Below are 17766 nucleotides of genomic sequence, written 5' to 3'. Positions count from 1 at the left end.
TAATACATTTTGTCTTCCAAATCTTATTGTTCACAGTGCATATTATTGTCCACCATATATCTTTAGTATTGTCATCCATGTGAGTATCAAAAACACAGTGAGACTGTCTTGCAATTTATACATGCATCATTTACCATATTTCTTTAGTTCAGTAGCAGTTCAATAAAAGGTGTTATAAACTCCCTTCATCACTACAATTTGGCATTGCCACGTCCCATGCCACGCCCACCACCTAAGGCCCTTCTTGATCCTGAAAAACCACTCCTGTTCCATTAGTCAGCCCCACTTGATGCTGTTCACCTTAACTAGTAGGGTTGTGACTCGCAATGTTTTTTCCATGGCAAAAATGAAAACACGAAGCAGGCCACCTATTTGGTCATTTAAAAACCTGCTGTATGTAAAATATTGTGTGCTGTAGCTTGGAAAATAACTAAACATGACTCTGAATGACAACATATTAATGTTTCCTTCCAACATTAGGGCTGTTTTTCTAAATAAGGTAAATCCAGTTTGTTTTGTTTCCTTGCCATGATACTAATGAGGATTGCGTTACTGGTATGGTCTCGGCCCTAATATTTAGGCCATATCAGATTTTATTTGTCACATGCACCGAATACAACAAGTGTAGACCTTAGAGTGAAATGCTTACTTACGAGCCCTTAACCAACAATGCAGAGTAAAGAAAAAGTTTGAAACATGTCCTAAATAAACGAAAGGAAAAATGGTAAGACAGTTCAAATAATAATCACGAGGCTATATAAAAGGGGTACCGAGTCAATGTGCAGGGGTACGGGGTAATTGACGTAATATGTACATGTAGGTAGAGGTAAAGTGATAATAAACAGTGAGTAGCAGCAGCGAATGGCAAGAAAAAGTATGTGAACCATGACGCTCCGGTCATCAAAAAATCTTCATCTAAGTCACAACAATAGACATAGTGTGCTTAAACTAATAACACACAAATGATTGTATTTTTCTTGTCTATATTGAATACATCATTTAAAAATGCATAGTGTATGTTGGGAAAAGTATGTGAACCCCTAGGCTAATGACTTCTCCACAGCTAATTGGTGTCAGGAGTCAGCTGACCTGGAGTCCAATCAATGAGACAAGATTGTAGATGTTGGTTTGAGCTGCCTTGCCCTATAGAAACACTCACAAAATTTGAGTTTGCTATTCACAAGAAGCATTGCCTGATGTGAACCATGCCTCGAACTAAAGAGATCTCAGAAGACCTACGTATAAGAATTGTTGACTTGCATAAAGCTGGAAATGGTTACAGAAGTATCTCTAAAAGCCTTGATGTCAGTCCACAGTAAGACAAATTGTCTATAAATGGAGAAAGTTCAGCACTGTTGCTACTTTCCCTAGGAGTGGCCGTCCTGCAAAGATGACTGCAAGAGCACAGCGCAGAATGCTCAGTGAGGTTAAGAAGAATCCTAGAGTGTCAGCTAAAGACTTACAGAAATCTCTGGAACATGCTAACATCTCTGTTGACGAATCTACGATAGGTAAAACAAGAATAGTGTTCATGGGAAGACGCCACGGAAGAAGCCACTGCTGTCCAAAAAAAACATTGCTGCACGTCTGAAGTTTGCAAAAGTATAACTTGATGTTCCACAGCCTACTGGCAAAATATTATATGGACAGATGAAACTACAGTTGAGTTGTTTGGAAGGAACACACAATACTATGTGTGGAAGAAAAAAAGACACAGCACCCCAACATCAAAACCATCCCAACTGTAAAGTATGGTGGAGGGAGCATCATGGTTTGGGCTGCTTTGCTGCCTCAGGGCCTGGACAGCTTGTTATCATTGGCGGCAAAATTAATTCCCAAGTTTATCAAGACATTTTGCAGGAGAATGTAAGGCTATCTGTTCGCCAATTGAAGCTCAACAGAAGTTGAGCGATAAAATAGGACAATGACCTAAAACACAGAAGTAAGTCAACAGAATGGCTTCAACAGCAGAAAATACCCTTTCTGGAATGGCCCAGTCAGAGTCCTGACCTCAACTCCATTTGAGATGCTGTGGCATGACCTCAAGAGAGCAGTTCACACCAGACATCCCAAGAATATTGCTGAACTGAAACGGTTTGGTAAAGATGAATGGTCCACAATTCCTCCTGACCGTTGTACCGGTCTGATCCGCAACTACAGAAAACCTTTGGTTGAGGTTATTGCTGCCAAAGAAGGGTCAACCAGTTATTAAATCCAAGGGTTCACATACTTTTCCCACCCTACACTGTGAATGTTTACACGGTGTGTTCAATAAAGACATGAAAACGTATAATTGTTTGTGTGTTATTAGTTTAAGCAGACTGTGTTTGTCTATTGTTCCGTCCTAGATGAAGATCAGATCAAATGTTATGACCAATTTATGCAGAAATCCAGGTATTTCCAAAGGGTTCACATACTTCTTCTTGCCACTGTATGTGTGTGGAGTCAATATGTGTGTTTGTTTCCAGTGTCGTGTATGTGGTCAGTCCAGTGAGTGTACATGGAGCCTGTGCAAGAGAGTCAGTGCAAAAACCTATAATAGATGAGAATAAAATAAGGGTGCCACTGCAAATAGTCCAGTTAGCCATTTGAATAACTGTTCAGCAGTCTTATGTCTTTTGGGGTAGAAGCTGTTAAGGAGCCTTTTGGTCCAAGGCTTGGCGCTCCGGTACCGCTTGCCGTGCGGTAGCAGATAGAACCGTCTCTGCTTTGGGTGGCTGGAGTCTTTGACAATTTTTAGGCCCTAGCCCTACTAGGGTGACAGTCCCTCTACTTGTCATAGCCACTTTTGTCCTCCAGTGTGTCACTGCTTTGGACGTCAGCAATACAGGCAAGAATGTGATAACGGTAGTGGCACAGGACTTTCACACCGGAGTGGGTGTCTAGGCGTGGCTAGTGAGAGTGAAGTGGGGGGGGGGCTATTATTACCCCTCACACTGTCCCGTCACCCCATGCCCCAATTAAGACGGAGAGAGAACAAAAACACATCGACTTCCAGTTCCACACACATTTTGGTCAGCATCGTAATTCCCTCATACACTTAATGGTGGAAGAATTAGCCCAAAGAGTAATGCCCAGGGTTTATTATTGCTTTGTCTGGTTGGTTGTTGTGTGTCAGTGATATATTCAACCTCCCCTGGAGTTAACATGGTCAGCTCAGACTCAGAGAAAACAGCCATAAGCCTGGCTTAGTGTACTCAGGGCTTAGTGGACACACATCTGCTATGGCGGGCCCAATGAGAGGGCCCTGACCACATGTCACCCTAAAGCGTTAGTTACTAATCATTTATGCATACATACAGTGCCTTCAGAAAGTATTCACACCCCCTGACTTTTTCCACATTTTGTTGTGTTACCAGCTACCAGATGTTTGGGTCACTGGCCTACACACAATACAATGTCAGTGGAATGATGTTTATTGACATTTTTACAAAAATGAAAAGCTGAAATGTCTCGCGTCAATAAGTATTCAACCCCTTAGTTATGGCAATCCTAAATAAGTTCACGAGTAAAACTTCGCTCAACAAGTTCCATAAGTTACATGGACTCACTCAGCAATAATAGTGTTTATCCTCATTTCTGTACCCCACACATACAATTATCTGTAAGGTCCACAAAGACCAAGGAGGTTTTCCAATAACTCACAAAGAAGGGGACCTATTGGTAGATGTGTAAAAATAGATTGAATAAAGCAATTGTACTCTCAAGGTTGTGCAAAACTACTATGGTGCTCTGCTCCACCTCGTACCTATGACTGCAGCACAGCCGTGCTAAAAAGGTCGTTTTGCACAACCTCGAGTGTACAATGGCTTTTCTACAATGGGTTACGAATTAAATCAACGTTATTTTTGATAAATGTATTCATATGCTGCTATTTCATCCATCAATGAAAATATAGGCCTAGTCCCAACACATCTGTTGTTTCTAGCCAAGCCAGCTGGCCGTTCATTCTATCAGTTATGTTGACAGACACAATCGTGAAGTATTTTTGTTCTATATCTATGGACGCAACCCAGTCGTTCGTTCTAAATGTTCTATTTCCATACTGGCTGGCAACACTCTTATCCCTTGCTTGCTAGCTAGCCAACTACGGCTAACACAGTCACGTCGAACTGTGCAGCAAGAACAACACAAAATGACTCAAACCAATGGAAACTGTGTTGAAATGATAGTGGATCTACATTCATACAGTTTCTTGACTGGGTCCAGCTCGCAAAAAATCATCCAAATGAAAGCTAGACAGTCAGGGAGCATTGACAATTTACAAACAAGATGGATAGAGGACACTATTTTCACACTCACTGTTCTCACCCTTTCCCTTTGGCCTCTATATTAGTTTGAGCAGTGGAAATGTGCAGAGGCAGTGTAACTGAGACAATCCATGTTGTCCTATGAGCAGGCAGAATGTTATTCTGCACCATTGTCCTGAGCTGTGAGTGACACTGCCGTGGTGTTGCACGGTATGCTGGTAGCACGGTAACATCACGGTACCAAAACATCATGATACTTATGATACCAACATTTTAGAATGCCTTGGCACTGTTTCGTTTGATACCACCAACTTTTTCAGCTCTATAAATCTAAGGAACCTGCTTGCGGCTTTTCTAAAATGTTTATAAATTCTGTTAAGTTTAAGCAACAGCCACTAGTCTCTTGTATGCACAGGTCCAGTAATATCCACTTGACTTTCCTGCTCTTATCACGTGACAGCTGTAATCAGCCAGCAGTATCCCCTACCAACCCCCAATCGCCTGCTTTTTTCCGCCCGCTGTCAGTTTTTTAAAATCGAATTTAGCTGTGATGTCGAGCAGAGATGCAGACCCTGATGAGTCTTCTGTTATTAGATTTGTACATTTGTTAAATTGGAGCAGTCCGTAAAGCGAGCAATGTTGATACGTTGTATAATTTAATCTGTTATAACCAAGAGCACAGAACAGTCTTGGGTAGACTTTGCAAGTTCTGTCATGCAGTCTCTGAGTGCCAGATAAGGAAAATGGAACACCTGCTTCGTGACAGGCAAGCTTGCATCTTTACAGTAAAGAAAATGGCTTGTCTGTGGCCTAAATGGTTAAAAAAAAATATGACCCATATTTCCGATAATTGTTTTTCTTATTATTGGGATTCGCACGCTTTTTATATAATGTCACAAGCGGGCCGTTTTAAACTAATCCCGGGTCACTAATTATTGGTTGTTCAGTCGTGTTACCTTGATAGCTAACAAGCTGGTAACTTGACAGTAGGTTTATGCAATTTTGATTGGCACAGCAAGAAAGGAAAAGGGTCTGCTACTCATGAGATGTGCTTCAATGGTAGCATTCATATAGGCCTAATGGAAGCCGAAACTATATTTAAAAAATCCTATTTCTTTCTGGTGCTCCATAATAAATTGTTTGGTGTTTGTGCGAGAGAGGTGTGTGTGAGGGAGACAGTGAGGAAGGGAGGGAGAGTTTGTGTGTTAACTAAAGAGTATTTCATGCAGTGTTTTCCCTTTACTGGCACAATGTTAATGCAGATCATTATGCATGTATATTCCTTCCTCCCATTCCTCCAGCCAAAACACAGGTAGGCCTTTGCAAATATGTGCAAATCAGCCATTCTATGCAGAATTCTATTGTACACTGAACAGTGAAGTGAAATTCAATGTGTTCACATTTCAGTGACAGATTTTTGGAGAATGTTTAGAAAACGTGAACAAGCGTCCAGGGGACAAGACAAACAGGATGCTTGGGGACAGAATTATTTTCCCTACCGTGGTATCGCGATACTAGGCCTGGTATCGTATGGTTTGTAAAATGTGGGTATCGTGACAACACTACACTGCAGTATACAGGGCCAAACAATACCCGCTTCCTGTGTTGGGCCTCTTAAAAAGAGGGAAGTGGTGCATGAAATAGCGGGACACTTCGAGTCCCACAGTGGGGCTGAGGGAGATAAGTTTTATACTGCAGGCCATAAAACTACTGAGCGAGGAGAACACTGGAGAGGAAGTTGGTGTCTGAGCCTTAGATTCTGAGGAGAAGTAGGACTCAGTCATGACCAAAGTAATGACTCGCCACTTCTTCCATCAAATCACATTTTATTGGTCACATACACATGGTTAGCAGATGTTATTGTGAGTGTAGCGAAATGCTTGTGCTTCTAATTCCGACAGTGCCGCAATGTCTAACAAGTAATCTAACAATTCCACAACAGCTACCTAATATACACAAATCTAAGTAAAGGAATAATATATACAGTGGGGAGAACAAGTATTTGATACACTGCCGATTTTGCAGGTTTTCCTACTTACAAAGCATGTAGAGGTCTGTAATTTCTATCATGGGTACACTTCAACTATGAGAGACGGAATCTAAAACAAAAATCCAGAAAATCACATTGTATGATTTTTCAGCAATTAATTTGCATTTTATTGCATGACATAAGTATTTGATACATCAGAAAAGCAGATCTTAATATTTTGTTACAGAAACCTTTGTTTGCAATTACAGAGATCATACGTTTCCTGTAGTTCTTGACCAGTTTCACACACTGCAGCAGGATTTTGGCCCACTCCTCCATACAGACCTTCTCCAGATCCTTCAGGTTTCGGGGCTGTCGCTGGGCAATACGGACTTTTCAGCTCCCTCCAAAGATTTTCTATTGGGTTCAGGTCTGGAGACTGCTAGGCCACTCCAGGACCTTGAGATGCTTCTTACGGCGCCACTCCTTAGTTGCCCTGGCTGTGTGTTTCGGGTCGTTGTCATGCTGGAAGACCCAGCCACGACCCATCTTCAATGCTCTTACTGAGGGAAGGGGGTTGTTGGCCAAGATCTCGCGATACATGGCCCCATCCATCCTCCCTCAATACGGGCGTCATCCTGTACCCTTTTCAGAAAAGCATCCCCAAAGAATGATGTTTCCACCTCCATGCTTCACGGTTGGGGATGGTGTTCTTGGGGTTGTACTCATCCTTCTTCTTCCTCCAACACGGCGAGGGGAGTTTAGACCAAAAAGCTATATTTTTCTCATCAGACACATGACCTTCTCCCATTCCTCCTCTGGATCATCCAGATGGTCCTTGGCAAACTTCGACGGGCCTGGACATGCGCTGGCTTGAGCAGGTTGGACCTTGCGTGGCGCTGCAGGATTTTAATCCATGACGGTTGTAGTGTGTTACTAATGGTTCTTTGAGACTGTGGTCCCAGCTCTCTTCAGGTCATTGACCCAGGTCCTGCCGTGTAGTTCTGGGCTGATAACTCACACTTCCTGCATGATCATTGATGCCCCACGAGGTGAGATCTTGCATGGAGCCCAGACCGAGGGTGATTGACCGTCTCTTGAACTTCTTCCATTTTCTAATAATTGCGCCAACAGTTGTTGCCTTCTCACCAAGCTGCTTGCCTATTGTCCTGTAGCCCATCCCAGCCTGTTTGCCATGTCTACAATTTTATCCCTGAATGTCCTTATACAGCTCTCTGGTCTTGGCCATTGTGGAGAGGTTGGAGTCTGTTTGATTGAGTGTGGACAGGTGTCTTTAATACAGTAACGAGTTCAAACAGGTTGCAGTTAATAACAGTAATGAGTGGAGAACAGGAGGGCTTCTTAAAGAAAAACAAACAGGTCTGTGAGAGCCGGAATCTTACTGGTTGGTAGGTGATCAAATAACTATGTCATGCATAAAATGCAATTAATACTTAAAAATCATACAATGTGATTTTCTGGATTTTTGTTTAGATTCCGTCTCTCACTGTTGAAGTGTACTATGATAAAAATTACAGACGCTCTACATGCTTTGTAAGTAGGAAAACCTGCCAAAATCGGCAGTGTATCAAATACTTGTTCTCCCCACTGTACATATAAATATATGGATGAGCAAGACGGAGCGGCATAGGCAAGATGGCAATAGATGCTATAAAATACCAGTATATAACAGTGGCTGCGAAAGTATTCACCCTTTGGCATTTTTCCTGTTTTGATGCCTTACAACCTGGAATTAAAATAGATTTTTGGGGGGTTTGTATCATTTGATTTACACAACATGCCTACCACTTTGAAGATGCGAAATATTTTTATTGTGAAAAAAAAATGAAATATTACAAACCTGAACTTCAGTGTGCATAACTATTCACCCCCCAAAGTCAATACTTTGTAGAGCCACCTTTTGCACAATTACAGCTGCAAGTCTCTTGGGATGTCTCTATAAGCTTGGCACATCTAGCCACTGGGATTTCTGCCCATCCTTCAAGGCAAAACTGCTCCAGCTCCTATCAAGTTGGATGGGTTTCCGCTGGTGTCAGCAATCTTTAAGTCATACCACAGATTATCTACAAATTGGATTGAGGTCTGGGCTTTGACTAGGCCATTCCAAGACATTTAAATGTTTCCCCTTAAACCACTTGAGTGTTGCTTTAGCAGTATGCTTAGGGTCATTGTCCTGCTGGAAGGTGAACCTCCGTCCCAGTCTCAAATCTATGGAAGACTGAAACAGGTTTCCCTCAAGAATTTCCCTGTATTTAGCGCCATCATCAGTCCTTCAATTCTGACCAGTTTCCCAGTCCCTGCTGATGAAAAATATCCCCACAGTATGATGCTGCCCCCACCCTGCTTCACTGTGGATGGTGTTCTCGGGGTGATGAGAGGTGTTGGGTTTGCGTCAGACATAGCGTTTTTTTCTTGATGGCCGAAAAGCTCAAAAGTCTTATCTTAGCAGAGTACCTTCTTCCATTTTTGGGGGGAGTCTCCCACATACCTTTTGACAAACACCAAATGTGTTTGCTTATTTTTTTTCTTTAAGCAATGGCCTTTTTCTGGCCACTCTTCCGTAAAGCCCTGCTCTGTGGAGTGTACGGCTTAAAGTTGTCCTATGGACAGATATTCCAGTCTCTGCTGGAGCTTTGCAGCTCCTTCAGGGTTATCTTTGGTCTCTTTGTTGCCTCTGATTAATGCCCTCCTTGCCTGGTCCCTGAGTTTGTGGGTGGATCTCTCTTGGCAGGTTTGTTGTGGTGCCATATTCTTAAAACAATTTAACAATGGATTTAATGGTGCTCTGTGGGATATTCAAAGTTATAGAGATGTATGTATATGTATGTTTCCAAGTGTCACATGATCTGTCAGACAGATCATGTGACACTTGGATTGCACACAGGTGGACTTTATTTAACTAATTATGTGACTTCTGAAGGTAATTTGTTGTTTCCTGAAGCCCACGATCATCTCCTTTGTTTTGTTGATGTTGAGTGCGAGATGTTTCCTAGCACCACACTCCCAGGGCCCTCACCTCCTCACTATAGGCTGTCTCGTCGTTGTTGGTAATCAAGTCTACTACTGTGTCATCTGCAAACTTGATGATTGAGTTGGAGGCGTGAATGACCATGTAGCCATGGGTGAACAGGAAGTACAGGAGGGGGCTGAGCATGCACCCTTGTGGGGCCCCAGTGTTGATGATCAGTGAAGTGGAGATGTTTCCTACCTTCACCACCTGGGGTACCCAGGCAGTCCAGGACCCAATTGCACAGGGCGAGTTTGAGACCCAGGGCCTCAAACTTATTGATGAGCTTGGAGGGTACTATGGTGTTGAATGTAGTCAATGAACAGCATTCTTATATAGGTATTCCTCTTGTCCAGGTGGGGTCGGTGTCCGTGACGTGGCTGGTTTTCTTTTTGTAGTCCGTAATTGTCTGTAGACCCTGCTACATACGTCTCGTGTCTGAGCCGTTGAATTGCAACTCCACTTTGTCTCTATACTTACATTTCCCTTGTTTTATTACCTTGCGGCGGGAATAACTACACTGTTTGTATTCGGCCATATTCCCAGTCAACTTTCCATGGTTAAATGCAGTGGTTCGCTCTTTCAGTTTTGTGCGAATGCTGCCATCTATCCACAGTTTCTGGTTAGGGTAGAAATTAATAGTCACAGTAGGTACAACATCTCCTATGCACTTACTTATAAACTCACTCACCGAATCAGTGTATAAATCAATATTATTCTCTGAGGCTACCCGGAACATGTCCGGGTGATCAAAACAATCTTGAAGTGTGGATTCCGATTGGTCAGACCAGCGGTAAATAGACCTTGTCACAGGTACATCCTGTTTGAGTTTCTGCCTATAGGAAGGGAGGAGCAAAATGGATTCGTGGTCAGATTTGCCAAAGGGAGGGCGGGGGAGGGCCTTGTTTGCATCACGGAAGTTAGAGTAGCGGTGATCCAGAGTTCTGCCAGGGCAAGCACTACAATCAATATGCTGATAGAATTTAGGTAGCTTTGTTCTCAAATTTACTTTGTTAAAATCCCCATCTACAATAAATGCAGCCTCAGGATATATGGTTTCCAGTTTGCATAAAGTCCAATGAAGTTCTTTGAGGGGGGGGATATACATTTACATTTACATTTAAGTCATTTAGCAGACGCTCTTATCCAGAGCGACTTACAAATTGGAAAGTTCATACATATTCAATATACACTGCTGTGACTAACCGACGATAATTGTCTTGGGAGATGATACGGTCTGCATTTGATTGTGAGGAATTCTAGGTCAGGTGAACAAAAGGACTTGAGTGCCTGTATGTTGTTACAATTACACCATGAGTCGGTCATCATGAAACATACACTCCCGCCCTTCTTCTTCCTGGAGACATGTTTATTTCTGTAGGCACGACGCACAAAGGATCCCGGTGGCTGTACCGACATATCCCGGGAGTTCTATGTTTCCGTGAAACAGAGTATGTTACAATCCCTAATGTCTCTCTGGAAAGCAACCCTTGCCCTAATTTCGTCTACCTTGTTATCTAGACTGGACGTTAGCGAGTAATATACTCGGAAGCGGTGGGTGGTGTGCGCGCCTCCGAAGTCTGACCTGAAGGCCGCTCCGTCTACCTCTTCTGCAGCGACCTTGTTTTGGGTCAGCCTCTGGAATCAGTTCAGATGCCCTGGGTGGTTCGGACAAAGGATCCGCTTCGGGAAAGTTGTATTCCTGGTCGTAGTGTTGGTAAGTTGACGTCACTCTGATATCCAATAGTTCTTCCCGGCTGTATGTGCTAACACTAGTTAGTGTTACTGCACTAGTTAGTGTTACTGTAATTGTATTTCATCTGTAAAAACAATACCGAATCCAACTCCATGTGATGTCCTTCAAAAATACATTATTTTGGCCTGGCCTTGTCTTCTGCGGAAGAGGCTAAAAATCCGGTTGATTTAAGAACAATTCTCCCCTTCACCTGTGTGCCAGGTGTGTCTGTCAGTCTGTTTGCTGTCTGTCACAGGAGTTCAACTTCTGACACTGCATTGGGCTATGCCCTCCCTCAGACTGCATACCTCTGCTATGACATCATGTGCGGTGGTGCACTAGCCCCAGCCCTAGCCTGTCAGTCTTATATGGGGCGTTCCACCACAACAGGAGTTTGCCAAGTGACCAGATTATGTAGATAAATCCACCTTGCAGCCTAGCCTATGTTTCTCTCTCTGAACTGTCCTGTTCAAGACCCTGGGTCACAGGGAAACACTCATCACCACCAAAGACGATCAGAAAAGTTACAGGGAGAAACGAGGTCAGAGGGACAAAACAGCTTTGCCCCGCCCTCATTTGCTTGGTATGTGTGAGGCGTGCGTGTCTGTGAGTCAGTAAGTGCGAGGCTAGCTCAGAGTGTGTGACGAGGCTCTTGTGTGCCTCTCGAGGGAGATGTGATGTGAATGAAGTGTAGGATGGTGAATCACTGTGGAACAGCATGGTAATCTGCTTTGCTTTTTCTCTGCTCTTTCTGCCTGGAGGACAGAGAGAAAAGCTGGCAGCAGCGTCAGTGCACTGCTGGCCTGGCTTTGCTCTTACGAAACAGAACCTCTCAAAGCTCCGGAAACAGTCACTCCTCCCGTAATTAATGCACACAAACAAGCTTATTTTCTTTTTTTTTACCAAACAGAGACTGCCTAGTATGTAAATGTCGTAGGAAATTACTTATTTTTTTATGAACAGAGAGAAGAATACAGTGCCTGTGTCTTCTTGTCATTGAAATGTTTCAGCCTGCTTGGGGCTCCCACTGTGAGGGCTGTACGGGAGGGGTGGTCTGGCTCTGATTAAAACGCCTTGGGGGGTGCTGCTCCCTTCCCCCATGTCTTTGTTTCACCATGACGTTTACACAGCTGGGAGATAACATTGCCTCTCCTCCGTTCCCTCTCCCGCTATCTGCCCCCCCCCCCCCCCCCCCCGTCTTTGTATCTAAGGCACTGCATCTCAGTGCTAGAGGCGTCACTACATACCCTGGTTCGATTCCAGGCTGTATCACAACCGGACATGATTGGGAGTCCCATAGGGCGGCGCACAATTGGCCCAGCGTCGTTAGGCCGTCATTGTAAATAAGAATTTGTTCTTAACTGTCTTGCCTAGTTAAATAAATAAAATCTGATTCATTCACTTTATAAAAACATGAAGAGGGCCCCTCCGTCCCCCTTCCTCCCCTCTTGTGACACCCACCCCAGGATGTAGCTAGGCCATTTTAAGGCCAGAGTTCTGCCTAATCAAAATCAAATCAAGTGTTATTTGTCACATGCTTCGTTAACGACGGGTGTACACTAACAGGAAATGCTTACATGCGGGCCCTTCCCAACAATGCAGTGAGATTTTTTTACATTTTTTATAATAGAAACATATAAAAACAATAACACAAGTAATGATAACTTGGCTATATTGACGGGGTACCAGTACCGAGTCAATGTGCATGGGTACAAGGTAAATTAGGTATATATCTAGATGTAGGGATAAAGTGACTAGGCAACAGGATAGATAATTAACAGTAACAGCAGCGCTTGTGATGAGTCAAAAGAGTTACTGCAAAAAGGGTCAATGCAGATATTCAGGGTAACTATTGATTAACTGTTTAACTATTTAGCAGTATTATGGCTCGGGGGTAGAAGCTGTTCAGGGTCCTATTGGTTCCAGACTTGGACCAAAAAGCTACTTAACTGCTTCTACCCCCAAGCCATAAGACTGCTGAACAATTAATCAAATGGCCACCCGGACTATTTACATTGACATCCGCCCCCATCTTTGTTTTTACACTGCTGCTACTTGCTGTTTATTGTCTATGCATAGTCACTTTACAAATTACCTCGACTAAGCTGTGTATAGCCTCGTTATTGTTATGTATTTTTTCTTTTTAACTTTAGTTTTTGTAAATATTTTGGGCTGTATTGTTGGTTAAGGGCTTGTAAGTAAGCATTTCACGGTAAGGTCTACACCTTAATTTGAGTTATTTAGCAGACACTCTTATCCATAGTGACTTACAGGAGCAATTAGGTTTAAATGCCTTGCTCAAGGGCACATCGACAGATTTTTCACCTAGTCGCTCTTAACTGCTCGGCTAGCTGCTGCCCTGTATCATCGTCGTCGGTGATCTGGCCTACAACCGTGTCCTCGGCAAACTTAATGATGGTGTTGGGGATGTGTGTGTGTGTGTCCAGGGTCCAGTTCAGAGGGAGGTGTTTAATCCCAGAGTCCATAGCTTCGTGATGAGCTTGGAGGGCTCTGTTGTTGAACGCGGAGCTGTAGACAATGAACAGCATTCTCATGTAGGTGTTCCTTTTGTCCAGATGGGAAATGGCAGTGTGGAATGCAATAGCAATTGTGTCATCTGTAGAGCTGTTGGGTGGTATGCAAATTAGTTGGTCCACGGTGTCTGAGTTGATGGTGTTGTGAGCCATGACCAGCCTTTCAAATAATTTCATGGCTACAGACGTGAGTGCTAAGGGGTGCTAGTCATTTAGACAGGTTACCTTGGCGTTCTTGGGTCTGCTTGAAACATTACAGACTGGGTCAGGTAGAGGTTGAAAATGCTCTGAGTATGCATCCTGGTAATCAGTCTGTCCCTGCGGCCTTGTGAATGTTTACCTGTTTAAAGTCTTACTCACATCGGCTACAGAGAGCGTGATCACATAGTCGTCCAGTACAGCTGGTGCTCTCATGCAGGGTTCAGTGTTGCTAACCAGATGACAATCCACCCATACATAATGGTTGCATCTCAAATGGCACCTTATTCCCTTTATAATGCCCTACCTTTGACCAGTAAGCAATGCACTATAAAGGGAATAGGGTGCCTTTTGGGATGCACCCCACGACAACCATTTGTCTGTCAGTGCAACACCACTGACCGACGCACTGTACTTTAGTCAAGTGATGCATTTAGGCCTATCTGCCTATTACCAAACAGGTCATTACAAGTCTCTATTGCAAAATGTTAACCTGTCTGTTAACAACTTGCTGCCTGGAAAAAAGGCATAGAAAAAAAGGCATAGAACATGAAGCTGCTTTGATTTACTTTGAGGGGAGCTTTTGGGAGATGGAGGAGAAGAGAGAGGAGAGGATATAGACACAGTTGTGGACCTGTTGACTGTTCCGGACCTTCCTGTCTTTCAGGTGTTTGCAGCGAGGCTGCAGTTGACTGACCGACTGAACAATGGCTCAGTTTCCCACGCCCTTCGGAGGTGAGTGCCACCCAACCAGATTGACAACCGTATGTGTGTGTCACAAGCGTGCATATGTGTCAGAGAAATGTCTGTGCGTGCGGCTGCGTGCCTGCGTGCAGGTGTGTGTGTCCTGATCTCCCTCTACACATGGGTTAGTGAGAGTTATACTGTAACTTCAGCACAAAGGAAGGGCCACTATCAAGTTATTACTCCCAGGAGGTGGAAGCCTGCCTGCTGGACTGCATAGCCCATGCTATGCAGAACATCAACTCTGAACCTCAAAGCCAGTTCCACTGCATGTTAACACTGTTCCCCTTTAATAAGGGACTGATTTAGACAGACACCAGGTGGGTGCAATTAGTTATCAGATAGAACAGAAAAGCAGCAGGCTCCGTAACTCGTAGAGTAAGAGTTGTATACCCCTGCCCTACATAGTGCACTATATAGGAAATGGGGTTGCATTTAGGATACAGCCATGGTGTATGGTGGACTTAACCCCCCCACACACACACACACACACACACACACACACACACACACACACACGGGCCAGGCGATAGCTTCAACTGATCTTTCTCTCTCTCAGGTGGCCTGGACGCCTGGGTGATCTCTCTGGACGAGCGAGCCAAACATGACCAGCAGTTTGTCAGCCTGGCCCCCTCACCAGCTGGCTACATCACAGGTTAGCTTCACTCACAGCAGGGGAGGGGATGGACAAACGAAGGGAAAGAGCGATGGAGGACAGTCTTTGCAGTACATCATGTCAGGCAGAAGTTGCTTGAAGATAGCAGAAGGTCACTTCATAAGGACTTTCTCTTATATTACACACACAAACAGAGTACCAGGTCAAAGGTGATGGGTTAGTGCTTCTATATCTGCATTGCTCGCTGTTTGGGGTTTAAGGATGGGTTTTTGTACAGCACTTTGACATCGGCTGATGTAAAAAGGACTTTATAAATTAATCTGATTGAATGAAGCCTGGTGGACTGCGTCTAGGGCGGGTCTTGAAGTGTTTCATTCCCTACAGCCCACACCGTAGCAAGCAACGTCATTATCCACTTTTCTCACTTTCATAAAGGACTTTCATAAAGGATTTCAGTCACTCACTCACACTCACTCATATTATCATCTGATATCATTGCCTTGGGTGTTTTGATTTTCAACATAACCTTGCAGAACCTCCTCACACAATTTTCGAGACGTGTAAGTGCTTGTTTCACTCTGCTACTTCAGTAACAAGTCTCAAAATGTATGATTTTGTTCAAATTGAAATTATTTGCATATGATTCCTCTTGAAAGAGGAACCAACTGGCCTTTTTCTCTCTGTGTTTGAATAGATATATCCATAATGGTGTACAACAGACAGTATTATAATATTATTTTCCCTTCTCATTGTCCGTAGGTGACCAGGCCAGGAATTTCTTCCTGCAGTCAGGCCTGCCCCCTCCCGTCCTGGCACAGATATGGTGAGTGTCTCCTCTCACTCCATCTCTCCAATTCTTAACTCAATCTGCTGCTAATGTCAACCAGTGTTGTCTCTCTCTCTCTTTGCCTTTCTCCTGTTTTTGTCGTTCTCCTCCCTCTGTCTTCCACTCCACTTTCACTCACTCTTACTTTCTCTCACCCCTCTCTCGCTCTTCAATTGCTTTATTGGCATGACATCCACACGGACATATTGTGAACAACAATGATAATAATCAGTATAATGTAATCAAATCTTTACTTTCTCCCTCTCTTGTTCTCTCTCCCTTCTCTCAGGGCCCTGGCCGATATGAACAATGATGGGAAGATGGACATGCACGAGTTCTCCATCGCCATGAAGCTGATCAAGCTCAAGCTGCAGGGTCACCCCCTGCCCCCCTCTCTGCCCCCCTCCATGAAGCAGCCGCCCCTCACCCTGCCCCCGCCACCCACCGCACCCTTCGGTAAGGGACTAGACAGGGGCAGGGTGCGTCTCAATAGTCTTAAGGAGCTTGCTTTTCTCCATCTGCACTGATCTGTACAGCAGGATAGGTAAAAGCAGTGTGGTGGATGCAACAAAAAAAAGTACATTTTTGCTTTGACCTGTCCACTTGTTCTTTCAGATCAATGCAGGTGATGTACAAGAGACTAGGAGCGTGTGCCACTAGGCTATGAGATACACCAATGTTACTGTCCCCATGGCCACCATTAACTAAATGGACTTTAGAGTGCTCAAAGCCAACTCTGCCATATCATCTGCACCATCTATGTTCATACAGTTGAAGTCGGAAGTTTACATACACCTTAGCCAAATACATTTAAACTCCGTTTTTCACAATTCCTGATATTTAATCCTAGTAAAAATTCCCCGTCTTAGGTCAGTTAGGATCACCACTTTATTTTAAGAATGTGAAATCTCCGAATAATAGTAGAGAGAATGATTTATTTCAGCTTTTATTTCTTTCATCACATTACCAGTGGGTCAGAAGTTTACATACACTCAATTAGTATTTGGTAGCATTGCCTTTAAATTGTTTAACTTGGGTCAAACTTTCGGGTAGCCTTCCACAAGCTTCCCACAAAAAGCAGAGTGAATTTTGGCCCATTCCTCCTGACAGAGCTGGTATAACAGAGTCAGGTTTGTAGGCCTCCTTGCTCGCACACACTTTTTCAGTTCTGCTCACAAATTTTCTGTAGGATTGAGTATCAGGGCTTTGTGATGGCCACTCCAATACCTTGACTTTGTTGTCCTTAAGCCATTTTGCCACAACTTTGGAAATATGCTTAGGGTCATTGTCCATTTGGAAGACCCATTTGCGACCAAGCTTTAACTTCCTGTCCTGATGTCTTGAGATGTTGCTTTAATATAGCCACATCATTTTCTTGCCTCATGATGCCATCTATTTTGTGAAGTGCACCAGTCCCTCCTGCAGCAAAGCACCCCCACAACATGATGCTGCCACCCCCGTGCTTCACGGTTGGGATGGTGTTCTTCGGCTTGCAAGCCTCCCCCTTTTTCCTCCAAACATAACAATGGTCATTATGGCCAAACAGTTATATTTTTGTTTCAGCAGACCAGAGGACATTTCTCCAAAAAGTACGATCTTTGTCGCCATGTGCAGTTGCAAACCGTAGTCTGGCTTTTTTATGCCGGTTTTGGAGCAGTGGCTTCTTCCTTGCTGAGCGGCCTTTCAGGTTATGTCGATATAGGACTCGTTTTACTGTGGATATAGATACTTTTGTACCYGTTTCCTCCAGCATCTTCACAAGGTCCTTTGCTGTTGTTCTGGGATTGATTTGTCCTTTTCGTACCAAAGTACGTTCATCTCTAGGGGACAGAACGCGTCTCCTTCGTGAGCGGTATGACGGCTGCG

The 17766-nt window shown here is 43.9% G+C and overlaps 1 protein-coding gene across 1 annotated transcript in view; it reads left to right on the top strand.

Annotated features, from left to right (window-relative positions):
* The window catches only part of LOC112068585 (intersectin-1), a gene marked incomplete at its 3' end in the record, with an annotated part of 49103 nt that overhangs the window by 6951 nt on the left and 24386 nt on the right, over positions 1-17766 (top strand). Inside the window, exons 2-5 of the mRNA XM_024135756.2 lie at positions 14382-14449; positions 15018-15113; positions 15834-15897; positions 16190-16356. Coding sequence (XP_023991524.1) covers positions 14422-14449; positions 15018-15113; positions 15834-15897; positions 16190-16356 — 355 coding nt within the window. The remainder of the gene's footprint in view (positions 1-14381; positions 14450-15017; positions 15114-15833; positions 15898-16189; positions 16357-17766) is intronic.

The sequence above is a fragment of the Salvelinus sp. IW2-2015 genome, unplaced genomic scaffold (assembly GCF_002910315.2).
Source record: "Salvelinus sp. IW2-2015 unplaced genomic scaffold, ASM291031v2 Un_scaffold586, whole genome shotgun sequence".
Classification (NCBI taxonomy): domain Eukaryota; kingdom Metazoa; phylum Chordata; class Actinopteri; order Salmoniformes; family Salmonidae; genus Salvelinus; species Salvelinus sp. IW2-2015.
Note: the sequence above shows the minus strand (reverse complement) of the source record. Positions and strands in the feature narration are given on the sequence as shown.